The following is a 21,846-nucleotide window of genomic DNA, read 5'->3' as shown; positions in this document are numbered from 1 at the left end:
ATAAACTGTACCTTGAATGCATTAGGTGGTATTACAAATGGAGCCCCCAAAATTTCCAACTGTCTTGAATTAGCCTGTATAATTACATTACTTTAACAGGCATGAAATTATTTTACCTATAAAAATAATATACATTTAACAAGGGATTCCAAAGGATTAAGAAGAGTTATATAATGAGATGATAATGATATGTCTATAGCACTTGAGTCAGTGATTTCTGTGGTCGTACGGCCTGTAATTTACAGAAGCTGTTGGCCGTGAGCATAACGGTCGAAATCCCCTTACCTGCACCTCTGCTGGCAGCAACGAGATCTGAGGTGTCAAGGACTGGCCGCGCGGTCCCTGGCCCCGCCCGCCAGATGTGACAGCAGCAGCTGCAGACCACGGAAAGCCCGGCTGTCCCGCAGTCCGTCTGCCCCTCCCGCACTCCTGCTCACAGCCTGCAGACGTGGTGCATGGCTTCGATTTTCTAAAAAGGGGAAAACAGCACAACCATGCTTGACCCTTGGGCTGCTTTTAAGTCATTGCTGTCGATCCTGTGTTGTGTGCTATGTGCTATAATCTGCACCATTTTCCTGACATGGATCATCACAATCAACAACGCAGCTGTTGTGGTTGTGTCATTTCTGAACAGCCCCTGGGACCCCACGAGCCTGGCCTGCTTCCCCTCTGAATTCTGATTGGGCCTGAGGACCCTCTGTGCCACCCTGCAAGAGGAAGGTGGGCCACAGGGCTAACCTAGCAGAGGGGTCCCGTGCTGAGGACGGGGGTCAAACATAGCAGTGAAGCTAGAGGTTTGGAATCACTGGCGGGCTGAGCCTTCCAAGTTCCATTCCTTCCCTTAAGGTCAGATTCACCAGCCAGGCCCCCCGTCAGCCTACAGAAGCAGCAGCGGGTCAGAGTGCAGGGGTCCTAACCCCGCAGCCGTGGAAATGGGCTCCCCAAGGCCACTGACACTCAGGTCAAAGCAGCAGTCTCATAGTCCTTCCATCCCGGACACGGGCAAACGGGCTCTGTGCCCACCTTCCCAAAGGGACGTCGGCGGCTCAGCCAGGCAACCAAGGGGCTTCGGAACGAAGGCGTGCTGCAGCTCCCCGTGAATCCACAGCTGAGGAACCCGGGCCAGCAGGGCTCCGTGTGAGCTCTGGCCAACCAGGAAGCTTCCGGGGGACTTCCCAGGCCCGGGTCAGGGGCCACAACCCGCCTTTCCTCGGCCACTCCCATGCGTGTGTTACAGGGCTTCTACGCTTTCTTTTCCTCTTTCCAAAATGAGCTTTAAAACCCCCCTGTCATGTGTAAGTTTTATGCTAAAGTAGTTTGAAATCTCTTTTGGAAGTTGTTGTGGCATAAATAAAGCCCAAAACGAAGCTAGGGCTCCGAGGCGAAGCGCATCACCACCCGAGAGAAGGTCTGTGTCATTTTCGTCCGGTAAACGTGTAAATACAGTGTCCAAAACAATATGATTTGCTTTATTCCGTGGCTTATTTAAACGATTTTTAAAGACAATAATAAAACGTAGCTGAGTCCTCTAATCTTAAATCCACCTGGACTTGGCTGCGGATACGCGGTAACAGTAAACTGTGAAGTCCCACAGGGGACCGCAGGGCGGAACTCTGAGACAGGGGCAGCGTGGGCACAGGGGGCTGCGACGAGCGCCCCAAGGCCGGGACTCCACAGGCGCTTCAGACGCCCCGATCCTAAGCCCACTGCGCCCCTTCTACGATGGGGCGTGAGCAGATGGCCACGTCTCCAGCTAGAAAACGGGGCTACCACCACCAGCCCAGGAGCCATGAGGGAGCTCTAGGGGCGCTAACGTGACCACGCAGGAAGTACAACGGGACACCCCACACCATCTGTTCTCCTTCCGACCCCGTGCCGCCCACCACTGGCACGACCCGGGGACGGTGCACACAGGGCTCGAAGCGCTGCAGAGTAAGACGAACGGGTCGTGTGGGGCCCCCTTTAAGACACTGGCCGACCAGATGAGTCGGCAGCACGTGTGAATGTACCAACTGTCCACCCTCGACTCGTTCTCAGAGGCCCAGTACCAAAGCCCCAGCCCAAGGCCAGTGCAGACGTGATGGGGACACCCAAGGCCAGCGAGGAAGGGTCTGGAAGGTATGCCGGGCGCTGGGACCAGCGTGAGGAGGACGCCTAGGCCACGTGTGTCCATGGAAAGGCCAGTACCCTGACACCTGCTGCCATGACCTTCAGTAGCTGCTCTGGCCGTGGCCTCAGCTAGAGAGGAGACCCGTCCTAAGCCAGGACGCAGCTGGGCCAGGCCCGGGACAGAGTAGAACCATGGGGCTCAGGCCTGACGGGGCTCCAGACACCTGGCTTCCGCCTTGCACCACAGGCTAGAGAGACACATATGCCCTGCTGTTCCCCGCGGCAGCTTTCCTGACCACAGCTACACGGAGCTGGACGTGCTCACAGGACGCCTCTCTGCGCATCCCTGTCTCTGAAAAGGATAAACTGTGACTTTCAAAACAAAAAATTACGCATCAGCTTCAGCGGGCGCCAGCCCTCCGACCCCACACACCCTTCATTCTCATGGGTCCAGATGTTCCGCCAGGCACGACGGCGTGCTGCAGGCATCCCCGGCCGGGCAACCCTCTCTTCCTGTGGGCAGCCCTTGGCCGGACTGAGGCCATGACTGGTGGTCTGAGGACCGAGGGGGACTGTGGACAGGACAGGGCCTCAGGCCCTGGTTCTCCTTCTGGCTGCCTGGGCCACCTCCGCTCTGTCACATCCCGTCTCTGGGCCTCACGGTCCCCCTCTGCAGGACAGAGAAGGTGCCATGCCCGCCTCAAGGCTGCTGGAGGCTGAGCCCAGCACACGCAGGGCTCACGGCCCAGCGATTACTGTCACTCACGCTCCAGTCACGCAGCCAACACTCCTCGTGCTTCCTGCACACGCCCATGTCACACCAGCCCCGAGCGCTCCCAATTAATGAGAACAAATTAAACTGTCATTACTTTGGTTTAATTCTGTAATTAAAGAACTTCAAGAGACGACAGGCTCTAAATAATGCACGCTTTTGTCAAAGACATGTTTGAGTTCTGGGCGCAGAAAAAACTAAGGGGGGACCAGCGTCAGGGCAAAGGAGAGAGAAGCCACAGGAGGTGGGGCAATGACATTCATCCCCAAAGATCAGAGGGAACCATCAGGCGACAGCCGAAGGACTGAGTTTGTTTCTGAATTAAGGCTTCGGCTATCACAGAAAACAGGAAAATATACGGCCCCCACCCAGCGCACCCACCTCGCATCTGCCGTGAACAGAACCATTGTCGGGAGTAATTCAATCGGTGGCTTCTCCAGCTGAGGAGGCAAAGCGCGGCCGTCATTCTGACACCTGCTTGTGTGTGACTCTCCTTTTCGTGTCAGTTCGGGGGAAAGAGAAATAAAGAGGGAAAAGCGTGTGGCACGTAAATTTGTTGAAACGTGGGTCTCCGATCCGGCAGATCATGCCGCTGCCACATGTCACCGACCTAACGGACGGGACTGAAGCCCGGCGCCCCAGCCTCCCCGCCGCGGCAGACCCCGGCCCCGAGGCGGGAGCGGCGAGCCCGCACGCACGGTGCGCTGTGAACGGAACGGAACAGAGTTCCGAATGAGGAGCCAGCAACCAAGCGGCACCTTCAAGTGAAATGACTCATGGAGATGTTCTCTTCTCGTTAGGCTGAACGTTTCCGTAAATCGTGTACACCGTATAATTGCAGTGTCCTGATTCCTGAATCACATAAAGAAACGGCTTTTGGACACGGCTTTCATCTATGCTTCTACTGGCTGCAGAACCCAAAGGATGCAATGCTGTCAAATGTGACTTTCTCCCTGCGATAGCGCCGAGTTCCAGGAGCAGCGTGGAGGCCTCTCCGACGAGGCTGGCGAGCCCTCGGCACGCGGGCAGCAGCTGCTGCGTGGGCGCCCGCCCCGCCCCCCAGCCGCAGGCCTGCGGGGACGGAGAGAGGCGGGGGCTCCCGAGCCCCAGGGCGGGTTCGACGGTGGACCTTCCTCGGGTCCGTACCTCAGGGAGAACAGAGCCTGGCGGTGGAGCCGTTTGATGGGGGAAGGGAATCCGGAATATAAAATGTTAATAATACGAACGCACTGCTCCAACGCTGAACCATCACTTGTCCACACTGCTAAACACGTGATTCGTTTTCTTTCTTTCCTTCCCCACTGGGTCCCCACCAGGGTGCCTGGGTCTGGTCCCTACAAAATACTGGCTCAGTGACCAGGTGGAGACGTGTACCTACAGCAGAGGGTACTGACCCCACTGGCCACAAAACAGGTCCTCAGGGAACGTCCAAGGCCCCGCTCCACACGGGAGCGGTGGGACAAGCCCCCTGGCTGAGACGGGCCGTCCTGACCGGCCTTCCACACAAGCCCACACCTCCGAGGAGCCCCGCGCCTCCCCCCCCCACACCCCCTTCTTCCACGAGGAAGCGCTAGGGGGCGGCAGCCCGGCCTCAGATCCCCTCTCTAGCCGCGATGACCTGGGGCGCTGCTTGACCCTCTTAAGAGATTTCTCAGCTATAAAATGGGATGAAAAATGCCTGACAGAACCAGCACTTGGCATGCTAAGCCTTAGCTCAGCGTGTGACCGCTGAAGCCGTGACCTTGTACCTCCACAAAGCTCCGTCCCCGTCCCCAGCAGCACCCCGGAGGCGGGAGCTCGGTGACCAGGCCCCTCTGCCGGCACTGTCTGGCCGAGGGCTTCCCTGCCACTGCCACTCCGCCCTCAGGACAGCGTGACAGCCCTTTCGCAGGTGAGGAAACTGAGCAGGGGCTTCAGGGACTTGGGTGGCACACTGTTCTCCACGAAGCCCCCGGCCCATCCGCAGGGCAAACCATGCTTCCCAGGGACGCTTTTGCCAGTGGTCCCTGTGCCTCTCCCCCTCTCCCCTCTCCCCCTCTAAGCCCCCTGCATGTGCCCCTCGGGCCCCAGGCCTTGCTTCCCATACTCTGCCTGGGCCCCAGAGGTGAGACCCCTCCTCCGAGACCCAGATCCACTCCTGCATACCTCCCCCCGCCCCTGGCAGTGAGGGCGGCCCCAGTCCTGCCCCCTATTCCCACGAACCCTGCCATCCCCCCTCTCCTCGAGGAGCGGGCCCTCGTGGGCCCAGCACACCGCAGGAGCCCAGCTGATGCCTGACGCCCGCGGGCAAACGACCGGAGAAACCCCTGGGGTCTGTCGCGATGCTGACACCAGCGTGTCCGGAAACCCCAGGCCAGGGAGCAGAGCCCGGGCTCCCTGGCCCACCTTCGAGACCAAGTCCAGCGGGGTTCTGTGTGCCTCGTTTGACGAAAGCCACGAGCGGGGAGCAGGCGCAAGGAGGCTTGTGGCCCCACACAGAAGCCGCGCTCAGAATGCCAGGGACCGGGCCCTTTGACACAAACTCAGCAGTGGCATCTTTAATCATTTCAGGGTTAATAAAACATGTCAATTGCATTTGTCATCATGGCTATCCTGGGGGAACAATCCCAATGCAGACAATCGCTGGCCAAATGACAGCCTGGTCTGTTTGTCACACATCCCTCCAGCTGCCTCTCTGACGAATTAATCAAGTTGGTTGCCTCCCCCTGGCCTGTCCCCTCATAAATTATCAGAAGTAATATGGGTCTTCAAAACAATCTGACCTGAGAATTGCTGCCGTGACTCCCTCAATAAGAAAAGGGAACAAACCCCAGAGATGAGACCCAAACAGCCCCCGAAGGTGCGGCCTGCCTAGGGAGGGCCGGGAAGCCCTCTCCCCCGTGGTGGGCCGGGGGCTGTCTCCCCGTCTCCATGCCCCTCAGTGGGCAGTGCAGTCCCCACGGAGCTAACGCACCGCACCACGCTGGCGGCCCCTCCTCCCCGTAACCTCACGGAGTCCCACCCACGAGAACAAGCGGCAGCTGAGAACAGACACGCAGTGGCGTGCCAGGCCGCGGCGCGGACTCGACCCCGGGTGTCTGGCGCCACCCCGCTGCCCATGCCAAGGGCGCCTAAGCCGCTGCCTGTCGGCATTTTGACAGCGCTATTCCGCAGTCGAGGAATCCCTGCAGATTCGAATCGCCAGGCGCAAAGGCATCCACGAGGAAAATGCTCCCTGGGATAACTGACGCCCGACACAGGTGGAAACGGAAAAAGGAGCACACTGCTTGCCACCCCAGGACACTCCACACGACGCTCTGAAATCATGCAATTTGCCTCAATGAAGCGTTCTATCTTTATCAGAGAATGATTTAAAAATGACTATTCGGGGACTCTCACGTGAGTTTCCCCGCATTTGTTTTTAAACAATGAACTCTTCCTTTGACCTGTAAATCTGGACGTGGACCAAAAGTCGGGGTCCCTTGTCCCCACTCTGCACTGGGGCTTGGACAAAGCTCTCGGCCTCCCTCACACACAGGAGAGCATGTGCTCGGCTGCTCCCGGCACCCCAACACGGTTTACGGTGGCAGGAATTTCTGTTGCAAATCCTTCAAACATTGAAAATTGCTTTTATTTTCAGAGAAAGCGTGGCATATGAAGGGTCTACAGCCATTTAAAACTACTGCACTTCGAAGGGTTAAGCTGAGCGCATCGCCTCGAGATCTCTGCTAATTTCTCTAACTGGCTGTCATACGAAATGCGTCCACCCCCGCACAGCAATCAGGCGCTGCCCAACTGCCCTTCCAGAGAGTTCTGTCTCCAGTGAGAAATCCAGATGACACTTTTTTGACAGCCTAACAGTCCTCAGGTTTGCAAGGCAACTTTCATGAGACAGGCAAAGGCTCTTATTTTGACGGCTTCCCCCCATTTGGGCAATTTTATCCCCTTCATAAACACTAATGGTCCTTGAGTACCTGCTGTGGGTGTGGCGTGCTGTGCCGGGCTGAACTGCACAACGCCACGCAAAATGCCATGAATGAGTCACCCGTCTCCACCGGTAATCAGCTCCATGATGCACCGGAGTCCAGGGGCTAAAGCAACGGCAGCTCTGAGCCACAGCCGGCACCAGCACAGGAAACAGCTCCAAGGGCAGGTCCCTCCTGCAGGGCACACCACGAGTCAGACACAGCGCCAGGCACCTCACATAGATTATTTGTAATCCTGCCGACAAGCCTAGGTGGCAATGCGACGCCCATGCGTCACAGGTGGGAAAGCTGAGGGTCAGAGAGGACGGATGCCCCCTGCCCAGGGCACAGAGTTAGAAAGTGCCCAGGAAACGGAAGCCCGGCCCCACGTCTGCTCTACCCCCGGCCTCGGCTGACAGGACGGCACCCTAGCCGCCAGCGCCCCGCCACTTACACAGGCCAGCGGTCAGTCCTGTGCCGGAGGAAATGCAGACCCCCTGGCCAGGGGGCCCCTGGAAGGAACTCAAGTCCCAGCTGTGTCTCACCAGCTGTGTGACCCTGAGCACATCACTGCACTATTCTGACACCTAGTTTCCTCAGGTGTAAAATAAGGAAAATGCAACAAACCTGAACTTCACAGAGTGGTTGAGAAGATTAAACAAGATTAAAGGAAGTAACATATGCAAAGCTACTCAACCTGTCTCTTCTCCCTAATCAGCTCTGCCTGTAATCAGCCGGGGATGAAAGCGCATAATAATCAGACCTCATTTCCAATCCCACCTCCCAGATTTGCCAGCTGGATGACCCTGAGCAGCAGTTATCCCCTGGAAGGGCCTCTGCTGGCTCGCTCCCCACAGCCACCCCGCAGGCGCTGCAAGGGTGAAGGAGACTGTCTGGCAGGGAGCGGGCGCTCGATAAAAGCTCATTCGATTCAATTTGACTTAATTAAAAAAACTTACTCATAGCCTCGAAAATGGCAAGCGCACAGAGGGCTAAAACTACAAACTCAGATCCATTCGAAGCCCGCAAATTTCATATCCTGCCCATGAATGCATTTTCTTATTAGGCGACAATATCACAAACCTCTCCTGAGCTCCTGGCAGTGTTTGAAAGTCATGTCTTCATCCGGCTGGAAGTTGTCACGTCACACGGAAATCGAAGGGGCCTAAAACGACTGATCAAAGGGGGTCACTGAAACCGAGTTTGCTGCGCAAATCAAGTTATTTCACCGGTCGCCTGTCTTTGCGAAGCTTCTCCGAATCACACTTCATTACGAGACTCAGAAATGAGACCCCGCGAACAAAACGAGAGAGCCGGAACATGTAAATATTTACATAGTCGGCAGAATAATATTCTCCTCCCGTGCAAATCCACCTACTATCTTGTTTATTCTTATTAACTTAAGTTTACAAATGGGACGACCGGGTGAAACAGGGCCCTGGGGATTCTTCTGTCCCTGATCCAAACCACTGCTTTCTTGCTTTGGAGAAAACAGAGTTGTTTCAGGAGAGATGAGAAGCAAGGAGGGAGGGAGGGTGGCCACCCCCTCGACCCCCCGATCCTGAGTCGTCCACTTAGGACCCCGAGCGGCCTGGCAGACGCGTGCTGGTCCCAGCCTCTCTCGCCTCTTCTCCCACGAGGAAGGGCGTCGGTGGCTGTGGGTGGACATGCCGGTGGACGTGCCGGTGGACGTGCCGGTGGACGTGCCGGTGGACAGTGCTAGCGGGAGCAGGAGACCTCGGCCGTGGCAGTGAAACAGCAGTGGTCACGACGACCGTATTGGCAGCTGACGCCCGGGTGTCTGGGTGTTGGGCAGAGCACGCCACCCCCGCCCCAGCCCGCGGCACACTGGTGGGCATCGTCCCCACTCACAGGTGAGGAAACCGAGGCCACACAGCGTCGGGGGACGTTTATCGCACTAGCCTTAGGTACTGGGTGCTGAGGCCACATCCACGGCGAGGCTGGGCCACAGCGGAGGTGGGCTGGGGCTGGCATCCTGGCGACAGAGGCAGGAGGGAGCGGGGCTCCACAAGGGCCCGGCCAGCGAGTGGGCTAGTCCTGAGCAGAAGTCTCTGGAACTGGGTTTCGTCCCCCGCTTTCTTACCACCACCATCAGCCCTCAGTCACATAAAATCGAGCATTTACTCATTCGTCCATTCATTCATTCATTCATTCATTCATTCACTCATTCATTCCACAAGCAAGCGCTGAGCCCCGACTCTGGCTCCTGCCCCACACCAAGTCCTGAGGGACCCAATCGGCTAAGGCACAGCCTCAGGCCTGGAGCCTTCTGTGCTCCAGCAGGCAAGACTCTAAGTGTTGTACCACGTTTTCCCACACAAAAAGGCAGAACAGATGGTTCGGCATGGGGAGGGACAAGGGGACAACAACGGAAAGCAGGGCGCCCGAGCACACCGAGGCCCCTGGAGCCGGCGCTCTGGCTTCCGGGGCGGGAGCGCCCCCACATCTCAGGCGGCTTGGAGGCAGAGACTCGGACCTTCCCTTCTGCACAGGTGATACCTGACCAGACAGTCACCTCGGGAGCCACCCAACGACAAGGCAAAGTGAGGCCCAGCCACCCAAGGGCCAACTCCCTCCCTCCGCTCCCTAGGGGCCTCCACACCCAGGGAGACACGGACCGCCCGACTCAGAGGCCGCTCCATGGGCCTGAAGAGCAGCTCAGGCACAGTCCAGGGCCACACTACCACAGAGCGCCATTCTGCAGGGAAGTCGGGGTGACAAAAGTACGTGGCTGCAAATCCATGCAGACGCCACTGAGATGCCATTAAAACACCACGAAAACACGGGAGCTCGATGTAAAACTATTTCACTGCAAATGGTACTGTTGTAAAATAAACAAAGGAAATGGATTCCAAAAAGCATTAAGGCAACATTGAAGCAAACTGAACCCCTGTCTCGGGTACAAGAGAATTCTAAGCAAGAAAAGCTCGCAGGCCGTAGCGAAAAGCAGCTCCCGGACTTGGCCATGGGCCCTGAGTCCTAGCCCTTCCCTGGCCTCCGACCACCAGCTGTGTGGCCCTCCACAAGCATTTAACCTCTCTGAGCCTCAAGGTGCCATACAGAAAAGTCCTCGTTGATGGGAGGATTAAATGAGATGCAAGGCTCATACACAACACGCCCGAAGGACCTGTGGCTGGACAGCAGATGCTCCAGGAGTTCGAGGCCTGAGCCTGGGCTCTGAGCCTCTCCATACCCGAGAACCTTGAAGAGCCCGCCCTGGGGGCTGGCGGCACCCACAGCCCTGGGTGCCATGTCAGAGATCCCAAGGGATGGGGTTAACCCAGGAGAAAGCATTAGACATTCCACCTACATCTGCTTTTAATATCAGCTTTCTAAAATTTCTGTTGGTGTGTGTACATGTTTTATAACATATCAGCAGAATAGTTAGTATTTATATACTCAAAGTCGTATGCTCCAAAAAAGGTTTTTTTAATAGTAGGGATATGTGATCAGAACAGTTTGGAGGCCACTGAAAGAGCTGTTCGCCCAGCCATCCTGCAGTTGACAGAGCCTGGCTAGGCCCAGAGGTGGGGCCTGGGCCCCGCCCGCCCCTGCCATGCGGGGCATGAGGCGTGCAAGCCTTGATCTACTCAGTTCCGGCCGGGCCGTGAGTGGGCGGGTGTCGCCCAGACCCCGCCACCATCTAGGAAGGCTTGTGCTATTTCCAGCGCCTGGATATACACAGACCGATTCATTTTCATGCACTCAAACGCCAGCCAGAAAGGAGAACACGATGGAATACTCTGCGGCTGTGACAAAGCACCAGGGGACACCAGGGACCGCTGTGGCCCGACTGGACACGTTACGTGAAAAAAAGCAAAATGCAAAAGAGGATACGTGATGTGCTACTTTCTATGAAGAAAGACAGGGAAGTAAGAAACTACCCATCTGAGCAAAAAGAAACAGAGAAGGAAGAACCAAAGACTAATGAGACTGGGGACATGCGGGGCGGGCCGGGGCCGGGGCGGGTGGGAAAGGGGACTGGGGTGGGGGTCCCGCCCTACGACTGTATGGACTGGACTTCTGGAAAGATGTTAATGGCTTGGAAGGAAGGAAGAGGGGAGTGAGGGCAGGGGAAAGGAAAGGGAGGAAGTCCACGACTGGGAGGAAACCCCAAAGTAGGATACAAGGGAAAACAGATGAACCAGTTATGTTCGAAATGAATAACAAAACCACACTGAAGGGAGAGAGGCAAGAAGAACTAACCCGAGAAATACGTGAACACGGCTGGATTATCTATATGCCCTCGGGCCAAAGGCAAAAACTATTAAAGAGTTCTAATCGGTAGGCTTTTTTGCGGAGGTTCGGGATTCTGAACTGACTTCCTGACACTCTAGGATTAAGGAAGCATGGAAATGTGTTGTGAAAATGGGAGCCGAGCTTCACACTACTGGAGAAAGGGGCCGTGCATAGGGGGAGCGTGGGGAGCCCACGGTCTGAGGGCCGGGATCGGCCAGCAGGCCATTCGCTCTGCATATTCTCACCTTTTCATGCTGCATACTCTTCCCCGTCCTCACTGTGAGTCCACGTCAAAGCGAATGGGTTAATGAAGTCTTTTCAACTATATCACGCAGGAACTAAGGAATGCTATATAAAATGGATTCCCCCCAAACACTTAGAGTCCCTCCCACTGTCCCTCTCTCTCTCTGCCTCTGAGAGGAGACCACACTCTCTCTGCGGAGTGTGACCCCTTCTCTAATAAACTTTCCTTTGACTCTGACTCTGGCGTGTGTGTTGATTCTTTCTTCACTCTCCGCCAAAGGACACGCGCTGGCCTCGGTCTCCCCCGACTCTGTCCTGCCTCACGATGACGTGAACACCTGGGGCGTCTGGGAATGCTTTGTACTATTCTCACGACTTTTCCGTTAAGTCTGAAACTGTGTCAAAAAATTTTAAAAAGAAGGAAGGAGGGGGCTTCTGTTTGTTTGTCTGGTGGGCTGGTAAACTCGGCGGAGCTCTTTGCAAGGTCTCTTTTGGCGGGCTACGCTTTGGGGAGATTTTGGCATTGTGACAGTAAGCTTTCTGAAAACCGCTAAGGAGAGGGGCTGACTCTGACACGTGGGGTAACAACCACTGACTTATTATGACACTTTCTTTCCAGATAGTGTTTCTGCGAGATACTCTCCCTTCCCCTCCATTTCTCCTCTTATTTTCAAATTGCTCCCTTTGGCAGACTTCCCAACCTGGGCAGGATGAGAATGCAACACCTGATTCTCCTCAGCGCCCGTTTCAACACTGTCGTGACGCACGAGCTGCTGGTGCAGACACCGAGCTGTGTGAGCGCGACACGCTACCGCACACGGGAAGACAGACGCAGCCGCACGCTCGTCCTTGAGGACCACGAAGGCGGCGCTGGACAGAAGCGCTCTGCCATTCCTCCAGGCCAAGGGGTGCTCTGACCGCCCTGCATCGCCCTCACGCTTAATTCAGCTCTCGTGGACTTTCCCCCAGCGTAGAGAGAGGCGGCTTTAATAAATACTCCCTTAACTGCTTTTTTCAAATGTATATTACTTTTAATTTGTATTAAGCAAAACCAAAGGAAAAACCAATTTCTTTCAGCTAACTAGGGAATTAAAGTACCTTGCCAAGCAGTTATATAATTCTCGAAAAATCCTTTAGAAAATATAATTAAGTCTAAATGTTCTAAAACCACTAGTCTTATCAAAAGTTGTTTTATTAACTGAAGCTCCAAGGATACAGATGCCTAAATCAAGTCACGTCAATATTTTAAGGTCATACATTAATTCGCCACACTAATAAAAGAAGAAGTCACTTCGGAATGAACGTCAGGGGCCAAAGAGAGTGACGGATTAACCAGCTGAGCAGAAACGGCACTGATTTAAGTCTGTCGGAGCGGTTAACGAGTCCCTCCACGGACTCACTCACGCAGGAAACCCCTGCCACAGGCTGGCCACGGAGGCTACGACAGGCCAGCGGTTTGCCCTTGCAGGCTGAGGACAGGGGCACCTCCGCAATGGCCAGCCCCAGGCCGCCCCCCCTCCAGCCAAAAGGCACAGGCCGCCCAGTGCGGGGAGCAAGGAACAAGCCTCCTGTGCTGGTCCACCCAGCCTGGCCCTCCTGAGACCTGTCCCACGTCCCACCCTCTGAGCCCAGCAGGGTGCAGCCTCCCTCACTGGGTCACCTAGGATAAGCCACGGGGCCCCTCTGTTGCACCTCAGTGTCCTCACCTGCCAGTGGGGACGGCAGCCCTTCCCAGCCTGAGCGGCGGAGCTGCTGGCACGGGACGTTGCTCTGCTCACGTGGGACCTCCCCGCTCTTAATGAAGTCGACGGCCATCCGGCAGCACCTCGTCTGTGCCAGGCGCTGCTTCACACGCTGGCGACAGAACGAACCCCCTGCCTTCCTGGAGCTAATCACTCAGAGGTGAGGCATCGTCACTAATGAACGGGTTAAGAATTCGGGCTCCCGGTAAACGGCCCCTTTTTGTGTCATCCCACGCCTCGGCCACATCTCACGATTCTTCCATTTCCTCAAGACGGTCAGGAGGTGAGGGACCAGGGTCAGAAGGGCAGAGGTGGACCTCACCTCCAGCCCACCATACCACGCCACGCCGGCCAGAGCCGGCAGGCCGACCTGGGGATCCACCTCCCAAGAACACACGCCCCCAGGGTCCTCGGTGTCCGGGTTCCGCCAGAGCCTCCGGTGCCAGTGCCACCTCAGCTTCCCGGACCTGAACGTCGTTCGGATTCACGTGCAACAAACGTTCCCTGAGCAGAGGCCACATGCCAAGCAATGTATGAAGTGTGTTAGGGACTGAATTGTGTCCCCCCAAATTCACATGCTGAAGCCTGAGGTGCTGGTGTGGCTATGTTTGGAGATGCGGGTCTCCGAGGAAGTAGTTAAGGTTCAGTGGGGTGACAGGGGCGGGGCCCTGATCTGACAGCACTGGGTCCTCGGAAGAGACACCAGAGGGCCCGCTTGCTCACTCGCTCTCTCCTGCAGGTGGAGAGGCCCTGGGAGGACGCAGCAAGAGGGCGGGCGTCCGCATCCCGAAGGGAGAGGCCTCGCCTCGCTGGCACCCCGACCTCGAACTGCCGACCCTCAAGGCAGCAAGGAACTGGATTTCTATTGGGAAGCCACCCAGTCTCTGGTGTTTCTCTATGGCTGCCCCGTAGATCAAGGCACGGCATTTCACGTATGTTACTGGGTTGAATCCTTGACTATCTGAGGCTCCCAGAGGCTCTATGTGTAGGACTGCCTGGGCCCCGCCCAAGCCACTGGGACCTTGTTTATAAAAGGCATCCTGACAGAGAAACAGTGGGTGCTCCTAGGAGAGAGCCAGTGTATACCCTGAACCGCGTGGGTCCCTGGTGGGCGGCTCCTCTTCCCTTCACTCGCATCCTGCTCACCTGCCGACAGGTAAGTCTCCTCTCAGCCCCAAGCGCCGGGAGCATGCAATGACCGCTCTCCCCGTGGCGAGCTGGCCTGTGCCATGCTGCCTGGTCCCCAGCCCTCCCCCCGCCCCGAGGAGAGGAGGAGCAGGTGACAAGCTGAGGGCTGGGGTTCTAGGGGGTGGGCGGACCACCTGTGACAGAGCAGAGGGTCAGGAACAGGGCGTCGGCCTGGGTCCCGCTGTGCAGACCCAGATCAAAGCCCGGGGAAGAAAACAAAGCGCCGAGCAGAAAAACAAAACGTGCCAACGTCTCACGCATGGGCACCTGCGGCGCGGGAAAAAGGTTTCCAGTGACAGCGTCACACTCTGACTCAGTAAGTGTGGGGTCTGAGGTCACCTGGGCGGAAGTGAAGCTGAGCGCTCGGGAAAGCTGTCTTAGGTGACTCAGAGGGGCCCAGGGGACCGCGACGGCCGCTGCCGCGGACGCGGGGGAAGGCTCAGCGACGCTGCCTCGGGAAAGGCAGAAGGAAAACCAACCACTATCGTGAAATCGATACCTGTGAGACTTTAAATACGAATGTGCAACTCAATTAAAGTTACGGTTAAAGTAGAATAAAGCTAAGGTGCGTTACTGTTGAGAGAGAGCAGACAAAATAGACAGATGTAGCCATGATTAAGGAAGCGAGATGGCTCCTCACAGGGGCCGCTCCAGGTAGGGCACCTCGGAGGAAGAAGCGACAGGCAGGGTCTGCTCACCCACACGGCCCACAGGGCGGACACCGCCCCGTGCCCAGGTGACAGCCACAGGGCTAAGCACCAGTGCGCAGGAGCCACCCCTCACGAAAGAGGAAACTGAGGCCCAGAGAGGCTAACATGGCGGCTCACGCACACACGGCTGGTGGGCGGCAGAGCCAGGCTCGGCGCCCAGGCCACCTGATCCTGGCGTCTACACTGACCCACCTGGCCACGCACGCGGGAATGCCCGGCTCAGTCATCCCGTCTTTCTGCCCCACGGGACCGCCCACCTCCCACGTCGCCCTCACCACCTGGAGTTGGCGGGGCAGGGCGCCTGTGTCTGGCCACATGCGGGGACCTGAGATGGCCACAGCACAGCCTCGAGTCGTGTCCTGCGCACTAAGTTCCAGACGCTGCGCCCTCAAACAGCGGCCACGCCTCAGTCAGGGTGGGCAGAGTGGCGGTGGCGAGTGCTGCCCAGGAGAACCGGGCCTCCCTGGGGAAGACCGAGAGGCCTCCGGCTCCAGGCGGGGGGCGCCAGAGTGAGGGGGCAGGAACGTCGCCCACAGGCCTCTCTCCTCCCCTCAGCCCTCCGCTCTGCTGGAGAAGCAGCAGGGGTGTGGGCGGCGACCTGGCCTGGGCATCCTCTCCCTCCGCCAACGGATGACAGGCGTGGCACGGGGCAGTGGAGCACACAGACCTGCCCCTCGGTGCCCCTGCCTGGATCACAGGGTGGGCAGGGGAAGGGAGCCCCTCGGCGCTGGCCTAACAGCCAGCCCCACCGGGCCCAACCATCTTGCCTGAGCCATTTTTCTCAGCGGCAGCAGCCCAGACCCCCCTGAACGTGCACTCTGAAGCAGGTTATCACTCCCTCAGTGGTGAAGGGTGTCAAGCGATAAGGCCGGTTTAATAAGGAGAGTGGTGACTGGGACCCCGCCGCACGTCCTTCATCCGCACGCCGCCTCCAGCTCCCGCCTCTGCGACCTCCGTCACCACGCCGACAGCTTCCAAGGCCGTCACCCGCTGGGCGCCAGGAGGCCGGCCCCCCGGGGCTGGCTCCTTCCTCCAGGGCACTGCGCGTCACTCCACAGATGTTTACAAAGCACCCACTGCATGCTGCTCGCTGTGACCACACTAGAGACAACAGTGAGCAAGACCACAAGTCCCTGCCTCACAGTTAATGAATGGGACACAGTCTGAGAGGTGACAGATGAGGGCTGTGAGAGAGGAGATTTGAGGAAGTGGAAACATGCCGGAGGGGGCACCTAACCCAGCCTTGGTGTCCAGGCGGGGGCTTCCTGGGAATGACTCTGGGCTCTACTCTGGGGACACAGGGCAGCCTCTAGAGGGTTTCAAGACACTCAGTGACTGGATGGTGTCTGAGACCCTCTGCCTGTAATTTCAGTAGCTGCCACTAGAGGTAATGGGCACAGAGCCCAGCCGGCAGGGTCCCTAGGGCCTGGGGAGCCAACGGTAGGGAGGACAGGGCGGCACCTTACCAGGCAGCATCTCTGGGGCAGAGGCACATCTTCTGGTCTGTGTGCTCCACTGCCCGGCACCACGCCTGTCACCCACTGGGTTCTAACAAATGGGGAGTGAGGACCCTTCCCCTTCTATGGGAGAGACACGGTGAGCGTGGACGACGGGGCAGTGTGGGACGGCTGATGCCGCAGGACGGGCTTTGGGGCACGGGCACATTGCAGGGAGAAAGGCGCCACTGACCTCGCGGCCATCCGCCTTCTAACCCTGCTCAAAGAACACGCAGAACACCTGACAGATGCTGGCGGGGCACGGGCTGGCGCCTGAGGACTTTACTGGCTTCTGACAGCTCTACACGCCTGCCTGAAATACAGTGCCACAGCGCCACTGCCCAAGACGCACGCTTTCTTCAGAGAACCTGGAGCACGAATTTATAACTTCCTGTCACATAGATGCCCACTGTTCTCTGGAAGGGCAATCCCATTTGGGAAAAATAGCCAATAATTCTTTCGAGTTGGAAGCCCATTCTCAGGTTGATTTCCCAAAGCACGAAAGAAGAAAAACAAAGAAAAGTGTAATTGCAGAAAACAATAACCCGACAAACATAACAGAACACAGAGCCCGTTACCTTCTCCACGCTGACTTTTCAATGATTTCGTGATGGATCGCCCCGGAAAGCTTAATTTGTACTCTTAACCAGAAGACTTAGTGGGCCAGAAAAAATTAATTCAAAGCATTGGCTGTTCGAGAAATAAAGGACATATCTATTAATTTTTTAACCCCCCCACGCAACGCTGCGTAATGCACATGCGTGACGCCCACTGCTATGTGGGGGCGGGGGGGGGGCTCCTTGTGCTCACGCGCGTCCAGTTCGGGGTGGGAACGCCAGCCCTCTGAAGGAAGGCTCGGCGCCGAACTCCGACCGCAGCCAACTGTCCCTTGGCTCCTGTTGAGGGCTCCTTCCCCCAGATGACTTCTCTGGCTTCATAGCCACGCCTGAAACGAAGCTGAATTCATCTCGATTCTGTCCCTAGCTCATTACCTGCAAGAGTTCTGGAACAAAGCCACGAGGTACAGCCAGGGAACACTGTTGGAATAACAGAGACCCCCCGAAATAAAGCCTGTCGTTTTCGAGATCTCCTTCAAACAAAAAAACACGACAAGGCCCTCATAATATCCCGCATCGACATGGCCTGTCCCCTGCGTCACCGGCATATGACAGCGCTGCCTAATGCGTTCCATGCAGAGGCCAGCTAAGCTGCCAGAACGTTTACTGTGAAACACGCACGCCAGCCTTCGGCCTGGGTGTCCTTCCACGTCGAACATTTAACGTTCAGCGGGAGGAGGCAGAAAGAGCAGAGGTCTGGGGAACTTAACAGATGGGGGCCTGAACCTGGTCTCCCTCATTTGTCTCTGTGCACGCTATGGCAATGTCTGCACTCACCCTACGGCTGCTCCCCAGTATCTGCTATATGCCTCCCCCTGTGGCCGAGCGCTGGTCAGCACGATGACAGCCCTGCCCTGTCACAGCTCAGGCCCGTAGGGTCAGCTGGACATGCACACTGAGGGGATGGGCTGGGCTGGCCGGCAGCACAGCAGAGGCAGACTCGATCCCGAGCCTGGTAAGCCTAAGGCCAGAGAGGGCAGGCTCGGGCACGGTACTGAGAAAGCTCGCTCTGGCTGCCTGGGAGATGGGGATGGCCCGGAAGGATAGTCTGAGCCCGCTGCCCTCAACCGAGCAGGAAGGGGGGTGGCATGGACACCGAAGGTGTCAATGACGACTGAAGCACCAGATCTGAGAGGCACGGAAGGAGCAAGGCAGGCTGCGGCGGGTGGGACGTCAGGGGTGAGAGGTGGCCGCGTGCCATCAGGGGCAGGCAGGAGGAGCACCGGTTCAGGGAGAGGCTTCACCTCGTCGGGCCTCAGCTCGCCAGCAAGTGCAACGCGACGATCGGACTCGCCGAGCGCGACTGCAGGTGCCTGGCGGTCCGGGCCGCAGCAGGTGTTCGCTAGGTGGCAACGGCAGAGGCGGCTGCTGGAAGGGGCCCTGACATCAGCCCAGCGCCTGACCCCCACCAGCTAGGAGACCAAGGCCGCAGCCAGGAAGGGCTGGTCCCAGGACCCGGCCCCGGATCCCCCGGCCCAGAATGGTCCAGTCCAAACGCCAAGCAAGTGGCGGGTCCTCGCCCTCAGGACCCAGACAGGAGGTTGGGGCCCTTGGCCAAGCACAGGCAGGTCACATTTGCGTCATCAGCCGAGGAAGCCCGGGGGACATCCCCAACAGCAAAGGATGTGTCCTGCAAACTCTTAATATGCAAATGAAGCCTGAGGTTTAATTAGGATAGCAGGCACGCGTTTGTTTACATGGGATACAAACTGTCAGGGTGTGAACAAACTTGTCACAGCAAGGAAGCCATTGCCCTGCCCTCGTCAGACTTTTGCTGGCACCTAAAATGTGGCGTGAAAACTGCGAGCTCCGGAACTTGGCTTCCTGCAAGCGGCACGGCCTCGGGAGAGTCAGGGCTTGGGGACACCCACCCCGCCCGCCTGGGAGGCCTCACCCACTCGGCACGGGCCAGCCGGCTGAGGGGCTCCCCAAAGGAACATATGGATACCCCCAAGCCTCCCCCGAAACAGCAGGCAATGAACTCCTCATTTAGAGCTACTCTGGCTGGTAAAAGGAGAGCCCCACGGAACGGCCGGTGACAGCTCTGCCTGTACCCGCCATTCTGTGGGGCGCCGTCAGTCACTGGCCTCCTCAAGACCAGCACCAAGCCTGGCCCGGGCAGATGCTGCCCCTGCGCTTACGGAGTGGCCTGTGCCCCAGCCCAAGATCTAGACAATGAGGTGCCAGTGGCCCTGCGAGGACACTCTGCACCCACCCAACCTGGAAGAGTCGCCGGCACGCGCAGCTCCCTGGGGCCCTGATTTGGATGCAGAGGCTGCTTCCAGCGCGTCTGCAGAGGGGCTGGGCGGCTCAGCACGCAGATGAAGCTTCGAGGCTTCATTTCCGAAGCAGAGGCTCCGGTTCTAAACACAGATAATAAGCCGAACGCCCCCGTCAGGAGGGAGACAGACAAGAGAATGTTCTCCAGTAAGCCGAGGACTGAGTGTTCAGACGGAACCGAATTAAATTAAAAAGTAGCCAAAAGCTCACTCTTCAAGGAAAGTTTAGGAATTCATTTTAAACTCCTGGTCAGACACGGCTATCTTCTAGATGTTTTTCAGACAAGCTAGTAAATCAGACTGGTCTTTGTAATAACAGAGCATTTTGAATTACTTGGTTCAGTGCGTATTTCCCAAACGCTCCTGGGAGCCAGGCTCTGTGCTGCGTCTGAAGGTCCTGGACTGCTCTGCGATCCACAGGCTCGGTAAACAAGGTGAGTTTGAGCAGTGGGGTGCCATGTGGCCCAGGGGGGACCCCAGCCCAGCCCATGGGTCCAGGTAAGCCTCCCAACCCGAGACCCACTGACCCCCCCAACTGCAAGTGAGGTCCCCGGAAGCTCCATGAATACACCGCTCCGGCAGGAGACCAGGTGGGGGGCTCGGCGCCAGCAGTAATCAAAAGACCGAGGAGACAGCAAAAACTCAGAGAGAGACACATGTTGGCACCGTTTCTTACTGCTACTGTGATAACAGAGCAAGGACAGGGCTCCCAGACAAGGAGCAAGCAAGCTTCGGGGCGTTTTTAAATTGGGCCAATTATAGAGAAGTGAGAGATTAAATGGAAATCCATCCCATTACAAATACGGCCTGCAGTTACCGAAATCGTATTTTTTCATAAGTGACTCATGCCGATAGTGACTCCGAGGTCTTCATAATAGTTGGCGATAAACTCTGTGGGTTACTCACCACTTCCCTCGTGAAAGCTGACATCATAAGCCAAAAAACAGCACCCTGACGTTTCCATCTTCTTCGGTGCGACCAGCTCGGCGGGGGGACTCGACGCCCACCCAGCAGGCTGCGCAGGGCTCGGCCTCGCCGGTGGGCAGGCACGTTAAAGCGAGGTCCTGTCCCGCACCCCCAGAGGGGCAACAGCGGGTGCTGGAGAGGCATGAAGAAGGGCACTCTGGCAACGCCAAGGCAGGTCAAAGGGCACACGCCAAGGCCCATCGGCCCACCTGGAGGGGTCCAAGAACCGCTCAAAGGTGTGTGCGAGGAGGTGCGTCTGAGGGTGGTGGCGTGGCAACAGCTCTGCCAACACTGTGACACTCGTCCCGTTAAAGGCCGGGCCTAAGTCCCCTTGCCCTAAATGGCAGCCAGCCTTAGTGACTTGCTTCTAATGAACAGAATGCAGCAAACAGGACGCTGCCTGACTTCTGAGAGTAAGTCACAAAGGCGACCAGCTTTGGCCAGGCTTGCTCCCCTGTAGAAGCAGCCTCCATGCTGTGAGGGAGCCCAGGCCACGTGCAGAGGCCACGTGCAGCGCTCCAGGCAATAGCACAGCCAGGGAGCTGGCTGACGGCCAGCGTCACCCTCAGTCATGTGATGACTCCGGCTCCAGCCTTCAAGCCACCCCATTGATGCCAGGTGAAGCAGAGATGGGTTCTCCCCACCAAGCCCGGCCCAAACTGCAGATTCACAAGCAAAATAACATACTGTGTTCAGCTACTAAGTTTCGAGACGCTTTATTACATAGCAAGAGAAAACTGGAACGCACGTTCACTGCAATACTGTTTGAGAGATAAAAGGTAAAAGCTACGGAACCTTCCACGAGTAGGGGAATGAATAAACTAGTTTATTCATACACCGGAATACTACACGGCAGTTAAAAATGACCCAGACAGATGCGCGCTTGTATGTGAAAAAAACTGTAAAGCTATAATGTTTCATGTTACAAATTACAAAAGGATATAAAATGTGATGCTACTTCTATAAATACTAAAAATACAAAGTCAGTGTCACATATGGCTTACGGACAAACGCACGCAGTAACAGTGTGACGGTGTTCCTGCCTGTTTCTGCCACTCTTCTGGGGTCCCTGAAGGCAATGATGGTGCAGTCCCCCACTGTGCGCGGGGCGAGGGGGGCTCAGCAGACTTCTCCTTGCAAGATCGACCTCAGGAACCAACGGGCCTCAGGAAAATTCTGTTCCCTCCCCCGGTGCACAGGAAGCCAGCACAGAGCAAAGGACGTTCTACCCCAAGGGACATCCCCAGATGAGAAACACAGACGAAAGGCAACCCCATGAAAAAGGAAGCAGGCTCCTTCTCACTCCGGAGGCGTGCCGGCCGCCCCCGCCCCCCGCCTGAACACGGTTAGAACCTGGGCTTCGGCCAGCGGCACGCAGACACAGGCGGCTGCAGATGCGGGACACGCGGGAAAAAGGGCATCTCACTTAATGGCCCAAACACTGGGCACACTCTGAGGACCCAAAGTAGAGAGAAAAACTCTTCCAGTGGCAGAGAGGGAAAGGCGGTTCGGGGGGTGGG

At 57.1% G+C, this 21,846-nt stretch overlaps 1 protein-coding gene across 4 annotated transcripts in view; it reads right to left on the bottom strand.

Annotated features, from left to right (window-relative positions):
• Window positions 1-21,846, bottom strand: part of WDR25 (WD repeat domain 25) — a 121,368-nt gene that overhangs the window by 65,130 nt on the left and 34,392 nt on the right. The window contains exons 2-3 of one of the 4 annotated variants that reach the window (XM_039884213.1): window positions 7,909-7,999; window positions 6,835-7,020 (exon numbers count right to left, since the gene is read on the bottom strand). The exons of the other annotated variants lie outside the window; for them this stretch is intronic. Coding sequence (XP_039740147.1) covers window positions 6,835-6,894 — 60 coding nt within the window. The 5' untranslated portion in view covers window positions 6,895-7,020; window positions 7,909-7,999. The remainder of the gene's footprint in view (window positions 1-6,834; window positions 7,021-7,908; window positions 8,000-21,846) is intronic. 4 annotated transcript variants of the gene reach the window in all.

This window comes from Pteropus medius, unplaced genomic scaffold, assembly GCF_902729225.1.
Source record: "Pteropus medius unplaced genomic scaffold, Ma_sr-lr_union100, whole genome shotgun sequence".
NCBI classification, from domain to species: Eukaryota; Metazoa; Chordata; class Mammalia; order Chiroptera; family Pteropodidae; genus Pteropus; species Pteropus medius.
This window is presented reverse-complemented; position numbering and strand designations above follow the sequence as displayed.